At 36.9% G+C, this 19,900-nt stretch overlaps 1 protein-coding gene across 4 annotated transcripts in view; it reads left to right on the forward strand.

Moving 5' to 3' along the window:
- The window catches only part of Reps2 (RALBP1 associated Eps domain containing 2), a 115,333-nt gene that overhangs the window by 64,120 nt on the left and 31,313 nt on the right, over window positions 1-19,900 (forward strand). For all 4 annotated transcript variants that reach the window (XM_013032165.1, XM_013032168.1, XM_013032167.1 and 1 more), the window contains one exon: window positions 16,212-16,273. In XM_013032165.1, the coding sequence (XP_012887619.1) occupies window positions 16,212-16,273 (62 nt within the window). The remainder of the gene's footprint in view (window positions 1-16,211; window positions 16,274-19,900) is intronic.

Below are 19,900 nucleotides of genomic sequence, written 5' to 3' on the forward strand. Positions count from 1 at the left end.
TAGAGTGGGAGTAGGCATGGGTGATGATGTTATAAAAATTTCACATAGTTGGTGCATTATGAGCGAGAAAATTCTTTTATGGAGGCAAGAAGATTAAGACAATCTGGGCAGCTATGTCAACACTTTTCAGTTGCAAGGAGGGAGGGTAGAGCTGTACGTGCACTTCAGGCTCTGTGACACAGGAAGGAGATAGCAGCTGTGCTTGAGAATTGGCATGCTATGGGTTTTACACCATCATCTTGCACAGTGGAAGACATAACTTTACTTGGAGCTCAGCTTAACTGCTTGTTGAACTGCTTGATTTTCAGCAAGTGCTTTAATATTTTTGTACTTCTGATTACTCATGTGCAAAATAGAGTCAATACTAACTTTATACAGTTGTAAGGTTTCAGCGATATGATAAACATGATGTAAATGTCACCCTGTTTGGCTCATAGACCTTAATGTGAACCTGAGGCTCATCTTGTTGTGACTTGAAACTATCAGGGAATTAATGCCCTCAGGAACATTGTATGACTGATGAATATAAAGTCCCCTAACTCTCCTGACCCCAGTGGATAATTCTGTGATTCTTTCTAGAAGGTTATTCTGAAGGTTTTCAGAAGGACTGAATTCCAGCTGATGCAGGGCACCAGAATCAAATACAGTGAAAACAGGGGTTATACCATGGGGGAAGAACATACAAAAGAAGCAAAAAAAGTCACATAGTACATTAAAAACAACAGCGACAAGGAAAAAAAAAACCCTCTTGTGTCCATATCTTGGGGTTACTTTCGCTTAGCACCATCTTATATGGTCATACGTGCATAGCTATTGACCTTTTCTGCTTGGGTGGTAAGATTATTCTAGACATATACTAGTTATTGCAAATAGGGGAACCAGGAGACCTATGTTTCTTTGGGTCTGTCTTACTTCACTTAATATAATTTTAGAGGGGCTGGGAAGGTGGCTCAGTGGTAGAGCACTTGCCTTGCATGCCTGAGGCCCTGGGTTCGATTCCTCAGCACCACATAAGCAAAAAGAAAAAAGCCGGAAGTGGCGCTGTGGCTCAAGTGGCAGAGTGCTAGCCTTGAGCTGAAGAGCTGAGGGACAGCGCCCAGGCCCAGAGTTCAGGCCCCACGACCGGACTCCCCCCCCAAAAAAAATATATATATATATATAATTTTAGAACCTAATATCTCATTCCTCATTGAAACAGTTGTTTCCTTAACGTGTTTTTTTTTTTTTAAATCATGATCTGATTTTGTTCTCTTCTACTAGATGTCAGTTTTCCTTCTACTTTTGACTCCGGCCTGCCTTTTTCAAAGCCAGTTGTAAGGTTTACAGCGTAAGAGGTCTGTGGTGATGATAGAAAACCTTCACTCTGCCTCTTCCACAATAGTCCTCTCTGTTCCTGTTGTTAGCTACCGGGGCAGAAAGGACAGAGATTGTGTGAGGAGACATAGCCTTTCCTCTAAAGCCTCAAACCAGGAACTTTCATCACTTCTACCACTTCTATTCGCATCTAACAAAGGAAACCTACTCTCACATATGTATTTAGCTGGCAGGCAGGACCGTCATTTCCCAGTGATACCCTCAAGATTTTAAAGAGAAGGGCGGATTTTGATGGTTAGTATTTCCTGCCACATTCCATTTGGCTAAAGAAGTTGAAATACACCTGTTAAAACCATTGTGATGGCTAAACAATATACATCTGTCAGTAGCTTCTTCTTAGGAACAGCTAATTTCCTCTGTGCTTTAGACATACTCGTAATAAAAATTCATTCTGTGGTTAAGAAATTTTATTTTATTTATTTATTTTATTGTGAAAATACCCTACAGAAGGGTTACAATTACATGAATAAGGTAATGAGTACATTTATTATCAAGCATTGTTGCCTCCTCCTTTGTTTCCCCTTCCCATCCTTTCCCATCTCCCCCCCCTTCCCCTATCTCCGGCCTCCCCCACCAAAGTTGTAAAGTTCGTTAATAGACATAACGCCTTATACATCTCATTGTTGCAATGGGGCCACCTGTATCCCTATTTAAAGTTTGTTTTTCCCTTCCCCTCCACAAATTATACCAACATCAAATACAGTGAAAAACGGGGGTTATACCATTGGGGAGGGACATACAAAGCAACAAACAAATATCCTATAAATATGTTAGAAACAAGAAAGAAAAAAACAGTTGGGTCCTTATCTTGGAGTCCATTTCGCCTAACATCAACTTATCTGACCGTTTCTGCTTGTCTCAGATATAAACTAGTTATTGCAAATAAGGGAAACCATGGGGCCTATGTTCCTTTGGGCTTGGCTTACTTCCCTTAATATAATTTTTTCCAAGTCTTTCCATTTCCTAACAAATGGGTCAATGTCATGCTTTCTGATGGAGGCATAGAATTTCATTGTGTGTGTGTGTGTGTGTGTGTGTGTGTGTGTGTGTGTATACACATTTATGTGTGTGTGTGTGTGTGTGTGTGTGTGTGTGTGTGTGTGTGTCTGTGGTTAAGAAATTTTTATTGAGCTGGGATTAGAGCGCTTGCCTTGCATGCCTGAGGCCCTGGGTTCGATTCCTCAGCACCACATAAGCAAAAAGAAAAAAGCCGGAAGTGGTGCCGTGGTTCAAGTGGTAGAGCGCTAGCCTTGAGCTGAAGAGCTGAGGGACAGCGCCCAGGCCCAGAGTTCAGGCCCCATGACCGGACCCCCCCCAATTTTTTTTATTACATCCATACTATAAAGTCTTATGAAGCTGCTCAAAAGAATAATGTATATAGACTAGCTTGAAAGTTATCTTACATGAATGAAAAATATCCAGTGCACAATATGTATATTTGGAAATGTATAGCTAATCTTAGGGAGAATAATTAAATTGGTAATGATGGTTGCCTCTTTGGAAAAGGAGCAGTGTAAGTGGATATAAAACTGAAAGATGGACTTTGCACTGGATACCTGCTATATATTTTTTTAAATTTGCCTCATGCACAGATATTGCCTATTACAAAAATTTCCTTTGCACTCTTTGGTTGCAATTCTTTGGTTGCAATGATGGTACACGAGAGTCCTAGGGATATTTTTCCTGGCTGAATTGATCTATCTCAAACTAGCCTACCATTCTGTATTCAGGGTATCTTTATGACCATCTGCTACCACCTCCTGGAATGCAGCTGAAATGACAGAAGCATTCTAGAGTGTTCTTTCAGAAATTCAGACTACTTTTCAGCACCCCTGCAACACAAAGGAAAAGTTTTGGAGGACTTCCCAAAGTATCTATTGTGAGATATGTAATTGGGCAAAATGTCTTGGTGAGAGTTCTGGCTTTATTGGCAAGTGAGACTATTTATTGGGTGGTGAACAGAGAGGATTCTGTCCTGCATTTTCTATAAAAGAATGTTTCTACCTGTAAGTGGAGAAATAAGTAAAGACCAAATTTATCTTCATGTTCTTTAAAATAAATATAACTTGAACTTGAATATTTCATGTATTATTCCCAAGAAATCTAATTGTTCCCTTTGGAAATTTAGTAGGATCTAAAAATTTTGTAGGATTGTCGAATTCTTGCACCACATCCAAACTTTTGGTTCCACAATACACAGCCAGCTGGAGCAGTTTTCTAAAATGAGAGGTTTATTCAGATATAATCCAAGTACTATCAAACTCAGTTTAATAAAATGTATACAATTTAATGGCTTTTAGGATATTCACAGGGTTATATAATATCAACGCTAATCTCAGAACACTTCCAAATCACCCCCTCCCCCCAAAAAATTCTGTATCCATTAGCAGTTATTCTTCATTCTCTTTCCAGGTCTGTTTCTATGAATCTGTTTGTTCTGAACATTCCATATTAATGGGATCATACAATATGTGGTCTTTTTTATCTGGCTTTTCTCATTTATCATTATGCTTTCAAGGTCCACCCATGTTGTAGCATGAATCAACACTTCCTTCTGTAATCTCGCATTTTATGGATATACCACATTTGTTTGATGATTTATCTATTGTTGGGCATTTGAGTTATTTCCATTTTTGACTATTCTAAATAACTTTGCTGTGAACATTCAATGTCCAGTTTCTTTTTCAGTATATACATAAGAGGTGAATTTCTGACTCATATGGCAATTATATATTGACTATCTTCCAAAGCAGCTGTACCAGTTTACAAGCTCATTAGCAGTGTGTGAAGATTACAGTTTCTTCATGTCCTTGAAACACTTTTTAATGCCTTTTTATATGTAAGATCCTTTTAATAAGACTTTGAACTTAATAGCAAAAAGGATGAAAATATAGATAAAACACATCAATTTTGAGTTTATAGTTTACAATGCATTCTGTGGGTAAAATTGAAAGGATCATCTTTTCAACAATTGTTTATAAACCCAGAACGAGATTTAAAATGCAATCTTAGAAAAGATTATTGAACAATATTGGAATACACTTTATTAAAGGATTTTGAAAGTATTGAAATCCACTAAAATACTAATTCACAGTGCATCTTTTAAGTATTGTTCAAAAATGTATCTACTCAACATGTATGTGTAAATTGCTTATACTAAATCTTTAAATGAAATAAGTGATAAGAAAGTTTGTAAGAAGTATGAAAATCTAATAACATATGTTACATTTTGGAAACAGTTAAATTCACTGAAATTGTTAAATGCACTTTAAAGTAATATTAAAATTTAATCTTTTAGCCAGGTGCTGGTAGCTTATGCCTGTAATCTTGCTACTTGGGAGGTAGAGGCCTAGTGGATCGTGATTTGAAGACAGCCTAGGCAGAAAAGTCTGAGAGACTTAATTTCCAATTAACCAACAAAAAGCCAAACTGGAGATGTGGCTCAAGTGGTACCAGCCATGAGAAAAAAGCCAAGCAAGCACAAGACCCATAGTTCAAACTCTGGTACTGGCAAAAAAAAAAGAGAGAGAGAGAGAGAGAGAAACAAACAAGCAAAAAAGATAATAAATGAATTATTCATCATTTTTCTTTGTTCCTTTTTCTTTTTGGCAGTACAGGGAGTTGTTTGTTTGTTTGTTTTTTGGTTTTGTTTTTTACCAGTCCTGGGGCTTGCACTCAGGGTTTGGGTGCTGTCCTTGAACATGTTTTGTTTAAGTCTAGCATGCTAACAATTGAGCCATAGCTCCATTTCCAGCTTTTTCTTTCTTTTTTTTTTTAAGTGGAGAGAACACTCCCACAGGCTTCTTGCCTGGGCTGTCTTCAAACTACAATCCTCAGATCTCAGACTCCTGAGTAGCTAGGATTACAGGCATGAGCCACTCACACCTGGCAGCAATACAGAATTTGAACTCAGGGAACCTTGCTTGGCAAGAACCCAAGTGCTGAGCCATATTCCAGCTCCAAAGTTTCATCTTTTGACATATGTATGTATATTTAAGGTTTTATTTAAATGCAATAAGAAAGTTTTAGCTATCCCGATGAGTATGAATTAATATTGTCATTGTGGTATTGATTTGCATTTCTAATGACTAATGATGTTGAATGTCTTTCTCATGTGCCTATTGGCCATATTTATATCTGTTCAATATGTAAAATAATGGTCTGTTATATATCTTTGCCTATTTTTAGACTGAAATATTAGTCTTTGCTTTGGAAGGATTTGTTACATATTTTGGATACAAGTTCCTTTTTAGATATTTGAATTTCAGTAGTTTTCTCATTCTTTTTGGTTGTCCTTTCTTCTTCTCTTTTTCATGGTACTATGGTTTGAATCCAGCCGTTGGGGTTGCTGGCACATTTTCTATCACTTGAGCCATGCCTCAAGCCTTTTGACCTTAGTTATTTTTCAGATAGGGTCTCAGACTTTTTTCCCAGGCTGGCCTTGGATTGCTATATACTTCTGTAGCTGAGATTATGTGTGAGCTATCACCCTATGGCTTTTTCTTTCTTTTTTTTTTTAATTGTGAAAATACCGTACAGAGGGGTTACAATTACATGGGCAAGGCAATGAGTGCGTTTCTTATCAAGCATTGTTGCCTCCTTTGGCTTTTTCTGTGAGATAAATTCTCACTAACTTTGAGCCGGCCTCTCACCATGATCTTTCTATTTCTACCTTCCAAGTAGTTGAGGTTATAGTCCTGGGCCACCATAATCAGCTCTCCTTTTATACAGAAGTTCACAATTACATTTGTTTTCTGCATGTGGACATCTAATTGTCCCAGCCATTAATTTAAAAGACTATTAATTCCTCACTTAATTTTCTTGGCACGGATATTGAAAGTCAATTAATGATAAATGTAAGGGTTTCTTTCTAGACTCTTAATTCTTTTCCACTGATTTATATTTCTGTATGCCAGAACCACAGTGCCTTGAATAAGTGTAGCTTTGTAATAAGTTTTGGAGTCAGAAAGTGAATCCTCTTCATTTATTCTTTTCCAAATTATTCTGGGTGTTTGGGTTCTCTTGTATTTCTATGTAAAATTTAGGATCAGCTTTCCAATTTCTAAAAAACAAAATGAAATCTAGAGCCAGGCATAGGTGGCTCATACCTGTAATCCTACCTACTCAATAGGGTTAGATCTGGAAGTATCATGGCTCAGGCCAGACCAGGAGAAAAGTCAAGAAAACTCCATCTCCAATTAACCAGCAAAAAGGATGACTGGATGTGTGACTCAAGTAGTAAAGCACCAACTATAAGCCCTGAGTTCAAATGCTGGTACTAACAAAAAATATCCAATTGGGATTTCCTTGAATCTATAGATAAAGTTTGATTAATATGGCTATTTTTAATATTAGTATGGCTATTTAATATTTCCAAACACAGACTATCTTTTCATTTATTTAGATCTTATAATTTCAAGAAATTAAAGGTTTCTAACATATAAATATTGTACTTGATTATACTATTCTAAATGGACTTCAAAACAAAATCTGAAGGAAATTGGTAAATAGTAATATTTTGCCTGGAAATTTCTAATGCTTATGGATGAAGATATCAAGAAGCTGAGATTCAGTGGATTAGTGCACGGTTTTGAACAAAATTAGGAATACTTTTTTGTTGGTCATGGGGCTTGAACTCAGGGCTTGGGCACTGTCCTTAAGCCCTTTTACTCAAGACTATCACACCACTACTTTGAGCCACAGCTGTACTTCCAGTTTTCTGGTGGTTATTTGAAGATAAGAGTCTTACAGCCTTTCATACCTGGACTGACTTTGAACCATGATCCTCAGGTCTCAGCCTCTTGAGGAGCTAGGATTATAGGTATGAGCCAAAGGCGCCCAGCAGGACTTTATTTTAAACATGGGAAATTATTACTGTGTTTCCCGAATTTAGGATTAAATAACATATTTAACCTGAACTTTGAAATCTATTTTGTAGGATTTGGGTATTTATTATTTTTCCTCTAATTGCCCTTACAAAATTTCTTGTTTTGACAAAAATCTTGCTGATCTTTGGTGTCCCACTTTTAACTTTAAGCTTCAGGAAGAAATCTATAGATTGCTTCATGAGATGGAGATTGGTATGTAGGAAAAGGCATTCTTCTCCCTTTACTTCCTACCGTCTATTCACTTCCAGGAGGCAGGCATTTCTATTGGCAGGTACATTGTCATCTTCTGAAAGTGTATACAAGATTACTCAGCCAAAGTACTTTTTCTTTAATTTCATTTTGTGTGAAGGTGCACATTTTCTTTTTCTTTTGACTGATTAGAGCACACTGAAAAAAAATTAGACTCTATTTTAAGCCAATGGTGGGCTGAAAGTATTATAAGGGAATATTTTTCACTAAATTCAACTACTTTATGTGTACCTGCTAAACATATGACAGTGTGTTTAGGTGCTGTAGTAGACAAAGAGAAATAGACATAAAATGGATAGAATGAGGCTAGATAAATACTCTTGCCTTGAAAGGAAATGAAGAGTATTATAAAGACAAGGGAATGATTTTTCAACAGCAACCAAATAAGGAAAGACCTGTGGCATTTTCTGGGAGGGGTGTTAGGCATGGAAGCTAAGAGGAAATCTGAGATTTTAGACATGTTCCTGACTGTCAGCTTTCCTGCAGAAGCCAGGTGTGAGCAGACAGATAATAAATTTCTCACTGAGATCTCCAGTCTATTTAAAATTTCATCTTTCACTCTTACCTCATTATCTATCTTCTCCATAGAATATACTATAGCTGTATAAAGATAAAGTTTCTTTGGTCACCTCTCCTGATATTTTTGAGTACCTCAAACAGTGCATGCTCTATACTAAGCATTTCTGGAACAAACTTATCATTCTGTTAACATTAATAATACAAATTTTGAAATTTTCCCTAGTACAGGTCTAATCTGTTTCTTTGAGGTTGCTTTTCTATTTGTATTTATTTTCTAGTTTAGGTTAGATCATTTTCTGCAGATATTTGGTAATAATGATCTTCTTCTATTGAAGAATGAGAGATCAAAAAGCTGACTTGAGTATAGGAATAGACAGGACATGCCAAATATGATCACGTGATCTGGCTGTTCCGTCTTGCTGGTGATCTTCACGTGTCAATGACTTTTGCTTTTTCTTCAGGGCCTATCTGATTTCCTGGAACACATTCTTCCATTCCTTGGATATGATATTCATAAACAGAGAAGAGTGCACACATCCAGTGTGCTTACCTTGATGGAATCCTTCTATTTTTCAGTTCCCAAAAGCTTTATCGGGACTTGCTGTCCTCCCTGGAACAACAAACTATTTTTTAAGCCTTTTACTTGAGAGAGAAACATGCTCAAACTAGGCAGAATGTGGGAGAAAAAGGTTAGGCTCTAACCAACCACACACTTCTTCAGTCTTTTAAAATTCAGGGATGGAATATAACCTTAGTGATTGAATATAATCTCTTCTGATAACTCCAATAGGTTTTTGTTGATCACTTACCTTATTCTGAGCTATTAGGTGAAAAAATACATATAATATAGCTAAAACAGATCCTGAAGTGCCTTGCCAAAGTATATGTTTCTTCTGAAGGGGGAGGAAATGGGATCACTATTAGTGATTACATTTTATTGATTTCTTTTTTTGTTTGCCCTTCCAGAGGAATTTTCCAGCACTTCTTGAGACCGGGGGGTCATATATGGTATAAATTAGTTTTTTACTCTCATTTTTGAAATTTTATTTTTATTAGTGTATATTAACTTTACCAAGGGGGTCCATTGTGGCATCTTTACACATGCATATAGTGTACTTTGATTATATTTACTCCTGTTTATCACTTCTTATTATAGCCTTCTCCCCATTCAACATGATTTTTTTGCAGGTTTCACTATTCTGTTTCCATACGTGTGTACAACGTACTTTGACCATATTTATCCCATTCTTTCACCCTTTCCATTTGTCCTCCCCACTTCTACATGTTCCCACCTCCAAATAGTCCCCATTTTATAGTCCTGTCTTTCTCCCTGTCCCCAGTACTGGGATTTGAACTCATTTCCTAGGCAGGCACTCTACCACTTATGCCATGTTATCCCCCCACACAGACTTTTCTGGTTTAATTATTTTTGGGGTAGGATCTTACATATTTGCCTGGGGATAGCCTCAGATTGCGATCCTCTTACAGCCTTCCATGTAACTGGGATCCCAGGCATTTGCTACCATGGCCAGCTTACTGGTTGAGATGATATTGCACTAACTTTTTTTCCAGACTAGTATCAAATCATGATTCTCCCGATCTCTACTTCTTGAGGATCTGGGATCACAGCTATGAGTACTTGTTCATGTCATTTGTTTCTTATTTTAATACAAGAGAGAACATGTGATATTTGTCCTAATCTGGCTTATGTTGCTTAGCATGATGATATCTGGTTCCATCAGTTTTCCTATAAACACATAATTTCATTCTTTTTGGTGGAGTAACACTCAGTTGTGTATATGTGTCACATTTTTCTATACCCATTCATCAGCTGATATACACCTGGGCTGATTCCATGGTTTTGCTATTGTAAGTAGTGTTGGTGTTAACATGGACATGCAGTTATCTCTCTTCTATATTGACTTACATTTTTTCAGATATATGCTCAGGAGTAGTATAGCAGGATCATATAGTAGTTCTATTTTTAGCTTTTAGAGGAACTTCCAAACTGATTTCCATACTGGCTACACTAATTTATATTCCAAATATCAGTGTATAAAGTCCCCCCCCCATGTCCTTGCCAGTATTTGCTATTTTCTTGATGATAACCATTCTGATTGTGTTGAGATAGAATCTCAGTTGACATTTTGATTTGCATTTCCTCATGAATTTTTTTTAGCCATTTTTACTTCTTCATTTGAGAACTGAGTGTAAATTTGTTTCTCCACTTGTTAATTAGATTCTTCTTTTGGTGTTTAATTTTTGGAGCTCCTTGTATGTTCTGAATATTCTTTGTCTGACAAGTAACTGGCAAAGATTTTTTTCTCCCATTTTGTAAGTTGTCTCTTTATTTTAGTAATTGCTTCATTTGCTGTGAAGAAGCTTTTTTTAAAAAAAATTGATGCAATCCTATTTGTCAATCCTTATTCTTATTTTCTGAGCAATTGTGGTTCTATTCAGAAAGTTGTTAACTATACCTGTATCTTTAAGATTCTTCCCTATGTTTTCCTCTGATATTTTCAGGGCTCTAGTTTCAGTCTTCCGCATGTGGAAATTCAGTTTTCGCAGTAGTATTTATTGAAAGGACTATCTTCTCCAATATAGTTTTTGGCACCTTCACTGAACATCAGATGGGTATACATTGTGGACTTATTTCTAGATGTTCTATTACATTGGCTTATGTGTTTGTATTTTTGCTAGTACTATGCTATTTTTGTTACTCTGGCTCTGAGGTATAATTTGATTTGAAATCGTGTATTGTGATACTCTTATCACTGCTTTTATTCCCTCTCAGGTTTGCTTTGGCCCTTCAGGGTCTTTTGTGCTTCTGAATAATTTTTGATTTTTTTTCCTATTTTTTGTGAAAAATGACACTGGGATTTTTTGGGATTATGTTGAATTTGTAGATTTTTTTGGTAGTATGGCTATTTTTCACAATCTTAATTCTATTGATCAGTGAACATGAGAAGGCTTTCTATCTTCTAGTGTCTTATTCAGTTTTTTTTATAAAGTTTTCTTTATAAAGTTTCTTTATAAAGGTTTCATTGTAGAGGTCTTTCACTTCCATAGGTATATTCCTAGGTAGGGTGGGTTATTTTGAGGATTTTGTAGATGAGATTGTTTTCCTGTTTTTTTTTCTCAGCTTGTTTGTTATTGATATATATGGAAAATCTACTAGTGAAATTTTAAGATGGTTTTGTATCTGATACTTTCCTGAAAGTGTTTATCAAACTTAATAGTTTTTTTGTGGAGCCTTTAGCATATTTTAAGTATAAGATCTAGCACCTGAAAATTGCAATAATTTGACTTCTGTTCCTATTTGTATCCTTTTTATAAAAATTATTAAGTAGTGAAGCCACTCTAAAAGAGGAAAGAGACCAAATAGAACTTATAGAAAAGAAAAAAATTCTAACTGCAATTCAGATTGGACATTAAGTAAAGCTGAAGACATAATTGGTTAATTGGACCATACATCTTAGAAAATTATCCAAAACACAGCATAATTAAACAAAGTGCCTACAAAAGAGAGGCGAGACAAAATGGCTGGAAGACAGTACTCAAAAAAGCACTGAGAATTGACCAAAGTTAATGGGGATAACACATGGCTCCAAATTCAAATGAAGCTCAAGTAGGAGATTAAAGAAAAAGATAGTAGTCCATGTGAAGATAAAGAATAAAGTATAATACTTCTGAATACTAAAAACAAAGAGAAGTTCTTAAAAGCAGTCAGAGAAAAGAATGATTACTGACAAAGAACAGTGACTTGACTGAAAGCTGACTTCTCAACAGCAGTAATGAAAGCAAAAGACAATGGAATGCTATCTTCAATGTACTTTGAGGAAATACTATATCAGTAACCAAGTTTGCTACTAGCAGATGCTCTTAAAGACCTGAAGGGTATACAGAAGGTAACACCATAAATGAAATAGAAATAGAAATTAGTGAGATTTTAGCACTAAATAATTGGATCCAATATGAAGAAATTTATGAAATTTTAACAATGGTTACTTATAACAAAACTGATAACCATAAATACATACAATAGAAAAAATGAAAAGGTAGAAATTAGTGAGCTAAGAAATCAGTTTAAAGGCTGGGCACCAGTAGCTCAAGCCTATAATCCTAACTACTCAGGAGGCTGAGATCTAAGGATTGTGGTTTTAAACCAGCCTGGGCAGAAAAGTCCCCATTAGACTCTTATCTCCAATAAACCACTCAAAAACCAGAAGTGGTGTGGCTCAAGTGGTAGAGTGCTAGCCTTGAGCATAAAGAGGCTCAGGGACAGCTCCCAGGCCCTGAGTTCAAGCCCCACAACCCAACCACCACCACCACCAACAACAAAAAAGAAATCAGCTTAAGGTAAATAAAAGAATAAGAGATGAGCTAGAAGTTCAGTTCAGTCAGTTCAGTAATAGACTGCTATATGTGTAGCATGAAGCCTTGGGGTCAATTTTAAGTCTCCCCCAGTACCAAGAGTAATAATAAATAATAATAAAATTAAAAGTAATGTTAAAAGAAAAGTTCAAAGAATGTAAATGAGATAACAATAAAACAAAGGAAACAAGTAATATATGGGCTCAAAAACATTTTGATTTTTTAAAAAAGATTTAACACATGCCGAATGAGTCTAATGAAGGAAAATCAGAGTAATCATGCAAACAGCGTGAGGAATGCAGAAAGATAATTACACATTCAGAGATTAAGATGTTTATAATAGGGGGGGTATAAAAAATGAACTGAAAATTTTTGATAAAATGAACGAATCTTCAGAACAATACAATTTTCTAAAACTGACAAGAATTAGAAAGTCTGAAAAAACCTATAACAGCCGTAGAAATGGAATCATTCACAAAATCTTATTTAAATAAAATAAAATTCCAGCCCAGATATGTCTACTGGAAAAACTTCCTATTCCAGAGTATAAATAAGGAGAATGCATTCCAGCTAAATTAGGTACAAACAAAGACCATATGCGAAAGGGAAACCATGACTGCCAATGTCATTCATGAATGCAGTTGCAAAAATACTACAATATTAACCAACTGCAGTGACACTGATCAAGATGCAATGTACTCCTAACCTGACTCATACAGTTGTAACATCTCTGTACAAGTAAATGATGAAATTAAAAAATATTAACCAACTAAACCTAGCAAGTTGAGATTTACCTCAGGTCTGCAAGGATGCTTTAATGTTCCACAGTCCTTTATGTAATTCACTATGTTAACAAATTATAAGGAGAAAACATTATTATATAAGCAGATGACATTGTAGATTTGGTTAAAATTCAGCATCAAATTATCATGCAAAAAAGTCTCAAGACAAGAATAGATGGGAATTTTTATAATTGCTTAAATGATATCTATACCAAACCTACAATGAACACTGTATTTTATGGGACCTACCGGATGTTCCCCATTGATCAAGAGAAGACAAGTATGCCCATTATCACTATTTAAATTCAGCTTTAAAAAGAAGCTCTCAGTAGGTATGTTAAATCAGAAAATAATTGGTGAAGGTATTGAAATGGAAAAACAAAACTGCTGATAATATTTGCAACTGTTTTGGCTCCTCTCCAATCTTAGAAATCACTAATATCATCTGCTAAATTATTCAGAATGAACAATGGACACATGCCTGGGATAGCACTTTGTTGCTTCAAGTTTAGTTGTGAGAAATTGAAGCAAGGTTCCATTTTAAATGGTTTGCTATCTGAGATGTTGGAGAGGTAATATAATTTTATTCAAAAGCATATTCAGGAATAGACTCACATATTTTTAAAATAGAGAATTTGTCCTTTTAAAAATTTTGTATTCAGAAGGTAGGTGCCTGTAACTCATGCCTGTAATCCTAATTACTCAGGAGGCTGAGATCTGAGGATCACAGTTTGAAGCCAGCCTGGGCAGGAAAGTGAGATTCTTATTTCCAATTAACCACCAAAAAGCCACTAGTGTAACTGGCGCTCAAGTGGTAGAGTGCTATTTTTGAGGGGAAAAAAGCTCAGTGCCTAGGCCCTGAGTTCAAGGTCTAGGACCATGCGCAAACACACACACACACACACACACACACACACACACACAGAGTTGCTGAAAACAAGACCTAGCACACACACACACACACACGCGCACACACACACACACACACACACACACACACACAGAGTTGCTGAAAACAAGACCCCCCCCACACACAGAGTTGCTGAAAACAAGACCTAGATCCAGATTCAAGTCTGATTATGAGGGTTTTTTTGTGTGCTGATACTGGGGCTTGAACTCAGGACTTTGGCATAGCTGTCCTTTAGCATTTTTGCTCAAGGCTGTCACGGTAGCACTTGAGCTTCAGCTCCACGTTTGGCTTTTTGGTGGTTAATTGAAGACCAGAGTCTCACTGGTGTTCCTGTTTGGGCTGGCCTTGAACTGTGATCCTTAGATCTCAACCTCCTGAGTAGCTAGGATTAAAGGTGTAAGCTACCAGTGCCTGGCTTATTGTTTACAGTAATTCTTAAGGTAATGAGTAAGACAGCCAGTCACAGGGATCATCATGTTTGTTGCCTGATTTTCTGGGGTTTTGAAAATTCTTTTTATATATGTTTTATTCTAATATCTTGAAAACTGTTATTTCATATGTTTTTCTGTTTGTGCTTGGTTGTTTCAGATGGGTAAGTAAATCTGGTCTGCGTCTGCATTACCATGTTGGCCAACAGCAGAAGTTAATTTAATTAAATTGCTTATCATTTCTTGAGTTATCTTTTGTTAATAAAGGGCTGACTTACCACAATATTTTATTCTGGTGCAATTGCTTGACCTTCCCCTTAGAAGGATACATACATTTTTCAGGTTTATTTGTATTGTCTTGAAAGCAGTTAGTAATTGAAAGGCCCAATCTGTGAGAGCATGTAAAGTAGGAGCCCTGAAATTAATGAAAAATTCCTGAAAGCTTTACTTCTGCTACCTACTTTGTTATTGATGAGTGTTCACTAACGAAGGGTCTGAGGTCAAAATAACAAAAAAGAGGTCAAAAACCTCTGGAATTTTGACCCCGTGATGTGTCTCATAAATTTTAATGACAGACAGATTGAGAGACCTCAGTGATGGGCCCACATGGTTATAGTCTATCATGTACTGGCACCGACTGAACATCTCTGTGATGTGAATTATATTTGTGGAAAACAGCAAACTCCATTTTCTAGCTTGTCTGATTCAACAAAGGTAAACAATAATTCTCAAAAATATTCATACTCTTAGTACATTATGATTATTTGTTTTAAGGCAAAGAACATTGTCCAGATTAAGCACACATACTACATACAGATTTGTGAATAAACTATATACAATTATATATACATGGCGTTTTTAAAAGTAGTTTATAAAGAATGTAGTTTAACTTACCAGTATGTGACCCTAAACTTATTTCTTGCTTGTGATCATGGGCTTTATTTATAAATAAACAGCAATTTTCATTGTTAAGTTACAATTCAGATGTCTGTGGCTTAATATTCTCTGTATCTCACAAAATTAAAAAAAATGTTGAGTCTATAGCTTCCTTTCAAAAGACCCTTCAAATATGGCCAGCTTATTTTTGAAACAGATTTAGTTATCCAAAGTAATAATGATCATGGAGGAAAAAAATAAATGGAGATCTTTGAAATAAATCAGTCATTTCAGTCCTTCACTTTTGGCTTCTTCCATTGCTGGTTGAACCATTCATGGGAGCATGCACATAGTGGCAAAGCTACCTCCTCTGCAAGACTCCTTTCCTTTCTGCAGTCTATGCATTAAGCTAACAGGCATTGCATAGCTGAGAGCTAGGGAAATAAGCAAGAAGCTAAAGAAGACTATGACTTTTGGCCTGGATCATTTGAAACGAAATCATTAACATCAGGTTAATGAGAACTGACCACGTTTCCTGTGTTAAGTCCCAGTTTTGATCACAAGGAGACTTTACTGTTTTACCCTGTCTTCATCGTACTCAGACTATATAAATATGTGAGTTAGAGGGAAGAGGAAGATGAAAAAGGAATTGGAATTTAAGACAACTTTAAGACAATTTATTTAAGACAATTATGCCTTCAAAGGGATTAAAATGTACTCAATGTTATTGCTATTCCTACCTGAGTAGAATAGTTTTGTTTTGTCTTCTTTTGGGGGGATTGTCCTTAACAGTATATGTATTTCTTTTCAGCTACTAAATCGGGATTGCTACCTCCACCACCTGCACTCCCTCCAAGACCTTGTCCATCACAGGTAGGAGATAGATTTGATTTTTGCAAACCATTTGGTAGTAGACAAGCTGTGTGACCACTGTGCTTCTTTGTAAGGGTTGATAGTCACAGAAATGGTCAGACTCCCATGATAATGTCCAGATGAGCAGAGTGGCTTATTTTTTTTTTTTTCATCCAGCCAGCTTCCAAGCTTCATGTGGAAGAAGGAAAATTTCCTCGATAAGCCACTAAGAAATGTGTGTTTTTGGTTTATTTTTGGCCATTGAGGTTGTGTATGGTTGTCATAAAGACACTGTAGTAGCTATATCCCTCCAGTTGTTATTAGGGAATGCGTTTGTTCCATATAGTACATTCTGCATAGTACATGAGGCCATATTCCACCACCATTTTAGAAGCTCCATTAATCCCACGTGAACTAACAATAAATGGTCATCAATATGATGCTATCTGGCTCATGGTGCTTTCTTCAGGCTGTTGTTTTCGGTTAGAACAATAAGATGGAACAGCAGAAGTTGGGAGAGTGTGACATACAAACCTGTTTTCCCTATAAAGGAATTGTAGCTTATTTACATGTACTACTATGGCCTGACTTATCACCACACTTCACAGATCTGAAAGTGAGAAGGAAATGGTAAATTGATGGGGTGTGGTATATAGTACTACAGATCTCTCCTTTCATTAGTTACTGTTAAATACGCTTTCTATATTTAAAGGTCCTTTCTAACTTTTGGCAGAAAATATTGAGAGATTTCTCTATGGACAGTGCTACTTCCCATCTTATTGCTCTGAATGGCTCAGAGCATACCTTTCCATGTGGCTAATCTCATCACTTGAGTTACTAAAACCATTGTAAACATTTGCTTATTCTTTCTTCAACTAGAAAGTCTTTAGCATACACTCAACCATGAGGTACAAATACCATGAGGTATTGGCTTCCTGCTTTAGTTTGAAGAATAATAAAAGCCCACTTCTTCCTGACCTGCACAGACACAAGTGAGAACTCCCTTTAGGAAATTCAGCATTGACTTTAAGAGATATTGATCAGTTGGCAAGGAACTATTGAGTGTATACTGATTATGTAATGCCAAACCTTAGTTCTAACCTATACCTTTCCTTGGTCCTAATTTCTGCTTATTCAAAATTATTGGCTATGTTAACTGAGCATAAACCATAGACCATGGATTGTACTAAGTGCTTTTCTGTGTATAACTTCATTCTTATAAAATGCTTTTATAAGAATGCTTTTATAAAAGCATTTTATAAGAATGAAATTTTGAGGTGGGTGCTGGTAGCTTATACCTCTAATCCTAACTACTTAAGAGGCTGAGATCTGAGGATCAGAGTTCAAAGCCAGATTAGGCAGGAAAGACTGTGAGATTCTCATCTTCAACAAACTCCCAAAAAGCCAGGAAATGGCTCAAGTGGTAGAGTGCTAACCTTGAGCAAAATAAGCTCAGCAATTGTGCCCAGGCCCTGAGTTCAAGTCCAGGACTAGACCAAATAAAATAAAAGCCTTATCAGGCAGACACGAATATTCCTCTTTTTTTTTTTTTTTTGTCAGTCATGGGGCCTGAACTCTGGGCTTGACTACTGTCCCTCAGCTCTTCAGATTAAGGTGAGCATTCTACCACTTGGGCCAAAGTGCCACTTCCAGCTTTTTCTGCTTATGTGGTGCTGAGGAATTGAACCCAAGGCCTCATGCATGCAAGGAAAGCACTCTACCACCGAGCCACCTTCCCAGCCCCCTCTTTTTTTTTAACAGATGAGAAAGCTAGAGCACATTGGACTTAAGCATGCCATCAGGGTAGCATAACTAGTAAATAGTAAAGCCAGTTCCCAAATGGAAGTATTTAGGCTCCCTCTCTTCCTATCCTTAGAGTATAAGCACCCATATCTATAGCAAGACAGTAAGTCCCTTGCACTTGTAACTGTTGTTTGCATCACATCCTCTTAAGGGGAACCGAGATGAATGGAGGATTCCATTTGGCATCCACAGCCAACCTGGACTTGGTTGCAACAAAATTAGCAAGCATTTTGGGGATGCTTATCTACCAGCTGCTTATTTCACAGCCTCTGCTCTCGAGCCACCTGGATAAATATGTTGAAGACTTGTCTGAAAATGCTTTTGCAACCAACCCCCTTATCTTTCCCCTGTGGCACAAATGACAGTAGTTCCTTCCTGTTGTGCACTGTGCTGCTGCTATCAGCAGTCCTCATCTGAGCTGCTTGAGGAGGGCTTCCTGCCTGCTGTGGGGCCTAGCGACTGAGGATCTGACAGGGGGACTGGGAATTCTTGAATAACTGTTAACAAATAAGTCTGCTTCTTTGTCTACCAGATTTCCCAGCACAATGTAAACACTGAGCACAGCACTCAGCCCAAGCTTCCAGCTCAGCTGCCTAACTATGGAGATTTCAGACGACAGGAACAGATGTGTAAGAAATGCAGACAGAAAAAAATCTCTAGGCTATTTCCCTTGCCCATCCTTCCCTTTTGTCCACCATAAAAGGGACATATATTCAATATATAAAGTTCTGAGATGTATGCCCATGTTTATGTTTAGTCTTTATGCCTTATTAATTTCCCCATATTGACCTTAGGAGATTGAGGACCATAATTGTCCCAAATTGCTAGTAATGAAACAGTCTCTGGGAGGTGTTAGGGTTCTGTGGAGATTCAAAGTATACACAAACTTCCTGAAAGCTTTCAAGTCATAGTGCAAAACAAAACAAAACAAAACACAAAACCAAAATCAAACTGGCCAATTTTTCTAAAGCTGGCAGTTTTGTAGCTTATATGATTATTCATCTTTTTATTTATAAAATGCCTGTTAATATCCTTAGAGCTTAGTGGTTAGGAAACACTGCAAGTTAAACCAGCCTTAGGGTAGCACTAAAAAAGGTTTCCAAATCTCTCTCATCTGTCACCTTATTTCTAAATTATGTGATTAAAATTAAGTTCTAAATGTTATGCCAGTAATTTTCCCTAGAAAAATAGAAAAACTCAAGTTTGTTGCACATTAGTTTGGGATTTCAGATAGTCTGCCTTTTCAGATTGTTCCATTTCTGTCCTTGATGTTCTTTCTATTCCTTGCTTACTTTTTTTTGGTGTTGCTGGTCTGGGAGTTCGAACTCAGACCTTCACTTGGCTTTTTCCTCTCATTGCTGCCCTTATACCACTTGAGCCAGATCTCTTGTCCTCTTTTGTTGGTTAATTGGAAATAAGAGTTTCTTGGTTTTCTGCCTGGAATGGCTTTGAACCTCAGTCCTCTGGATCTCAGCCTTTACAGTGGCTAGAATTACAGGCATGAGCCACTGGTGCCCAGCCCTTGTTTATTTTTATTTTGCTGGTCCTGGAGCTTGAATTCTGGGACTGAGCACTGTCCCCGAGTTTTTGTGCTCAAGGCTAGCACTTTACCACTTGAGTATAGCTCTACTTCCTGCCTTTTGTGCTTAATTGGAGATAAGAGTCTCATGGACTTTCCTGCCCAGGCTGGCTTCAAACTGTGTCCTGAGATCTCAGCCTTCTGAGTAGCTAGGATTACAGGGATGAGCCACTGGTGCCCAGCTGTCTTGTTTACTTTTTTAAGAGGTTGCTTTTATCACCTTAAAGCAAATTTTACTACAGAGAACTTAAAACACTCTGAATAGC

The sequence above is a fragment of the Dipodomys ordii genome, unplaced genomic scaffold, assembly GCF_000151885.1.
Source record: "Dipodomys ordii isolate 6190 unplaced genomic scaffold, Dord_2.0 Scaffold150, whole genome shotgun sequence".
NCBI lineage: Eukaryota > Metazoa > Chordata > Mammalia > Rodentia > Heteromyidae > Dipodomys > Dipodomys ordii.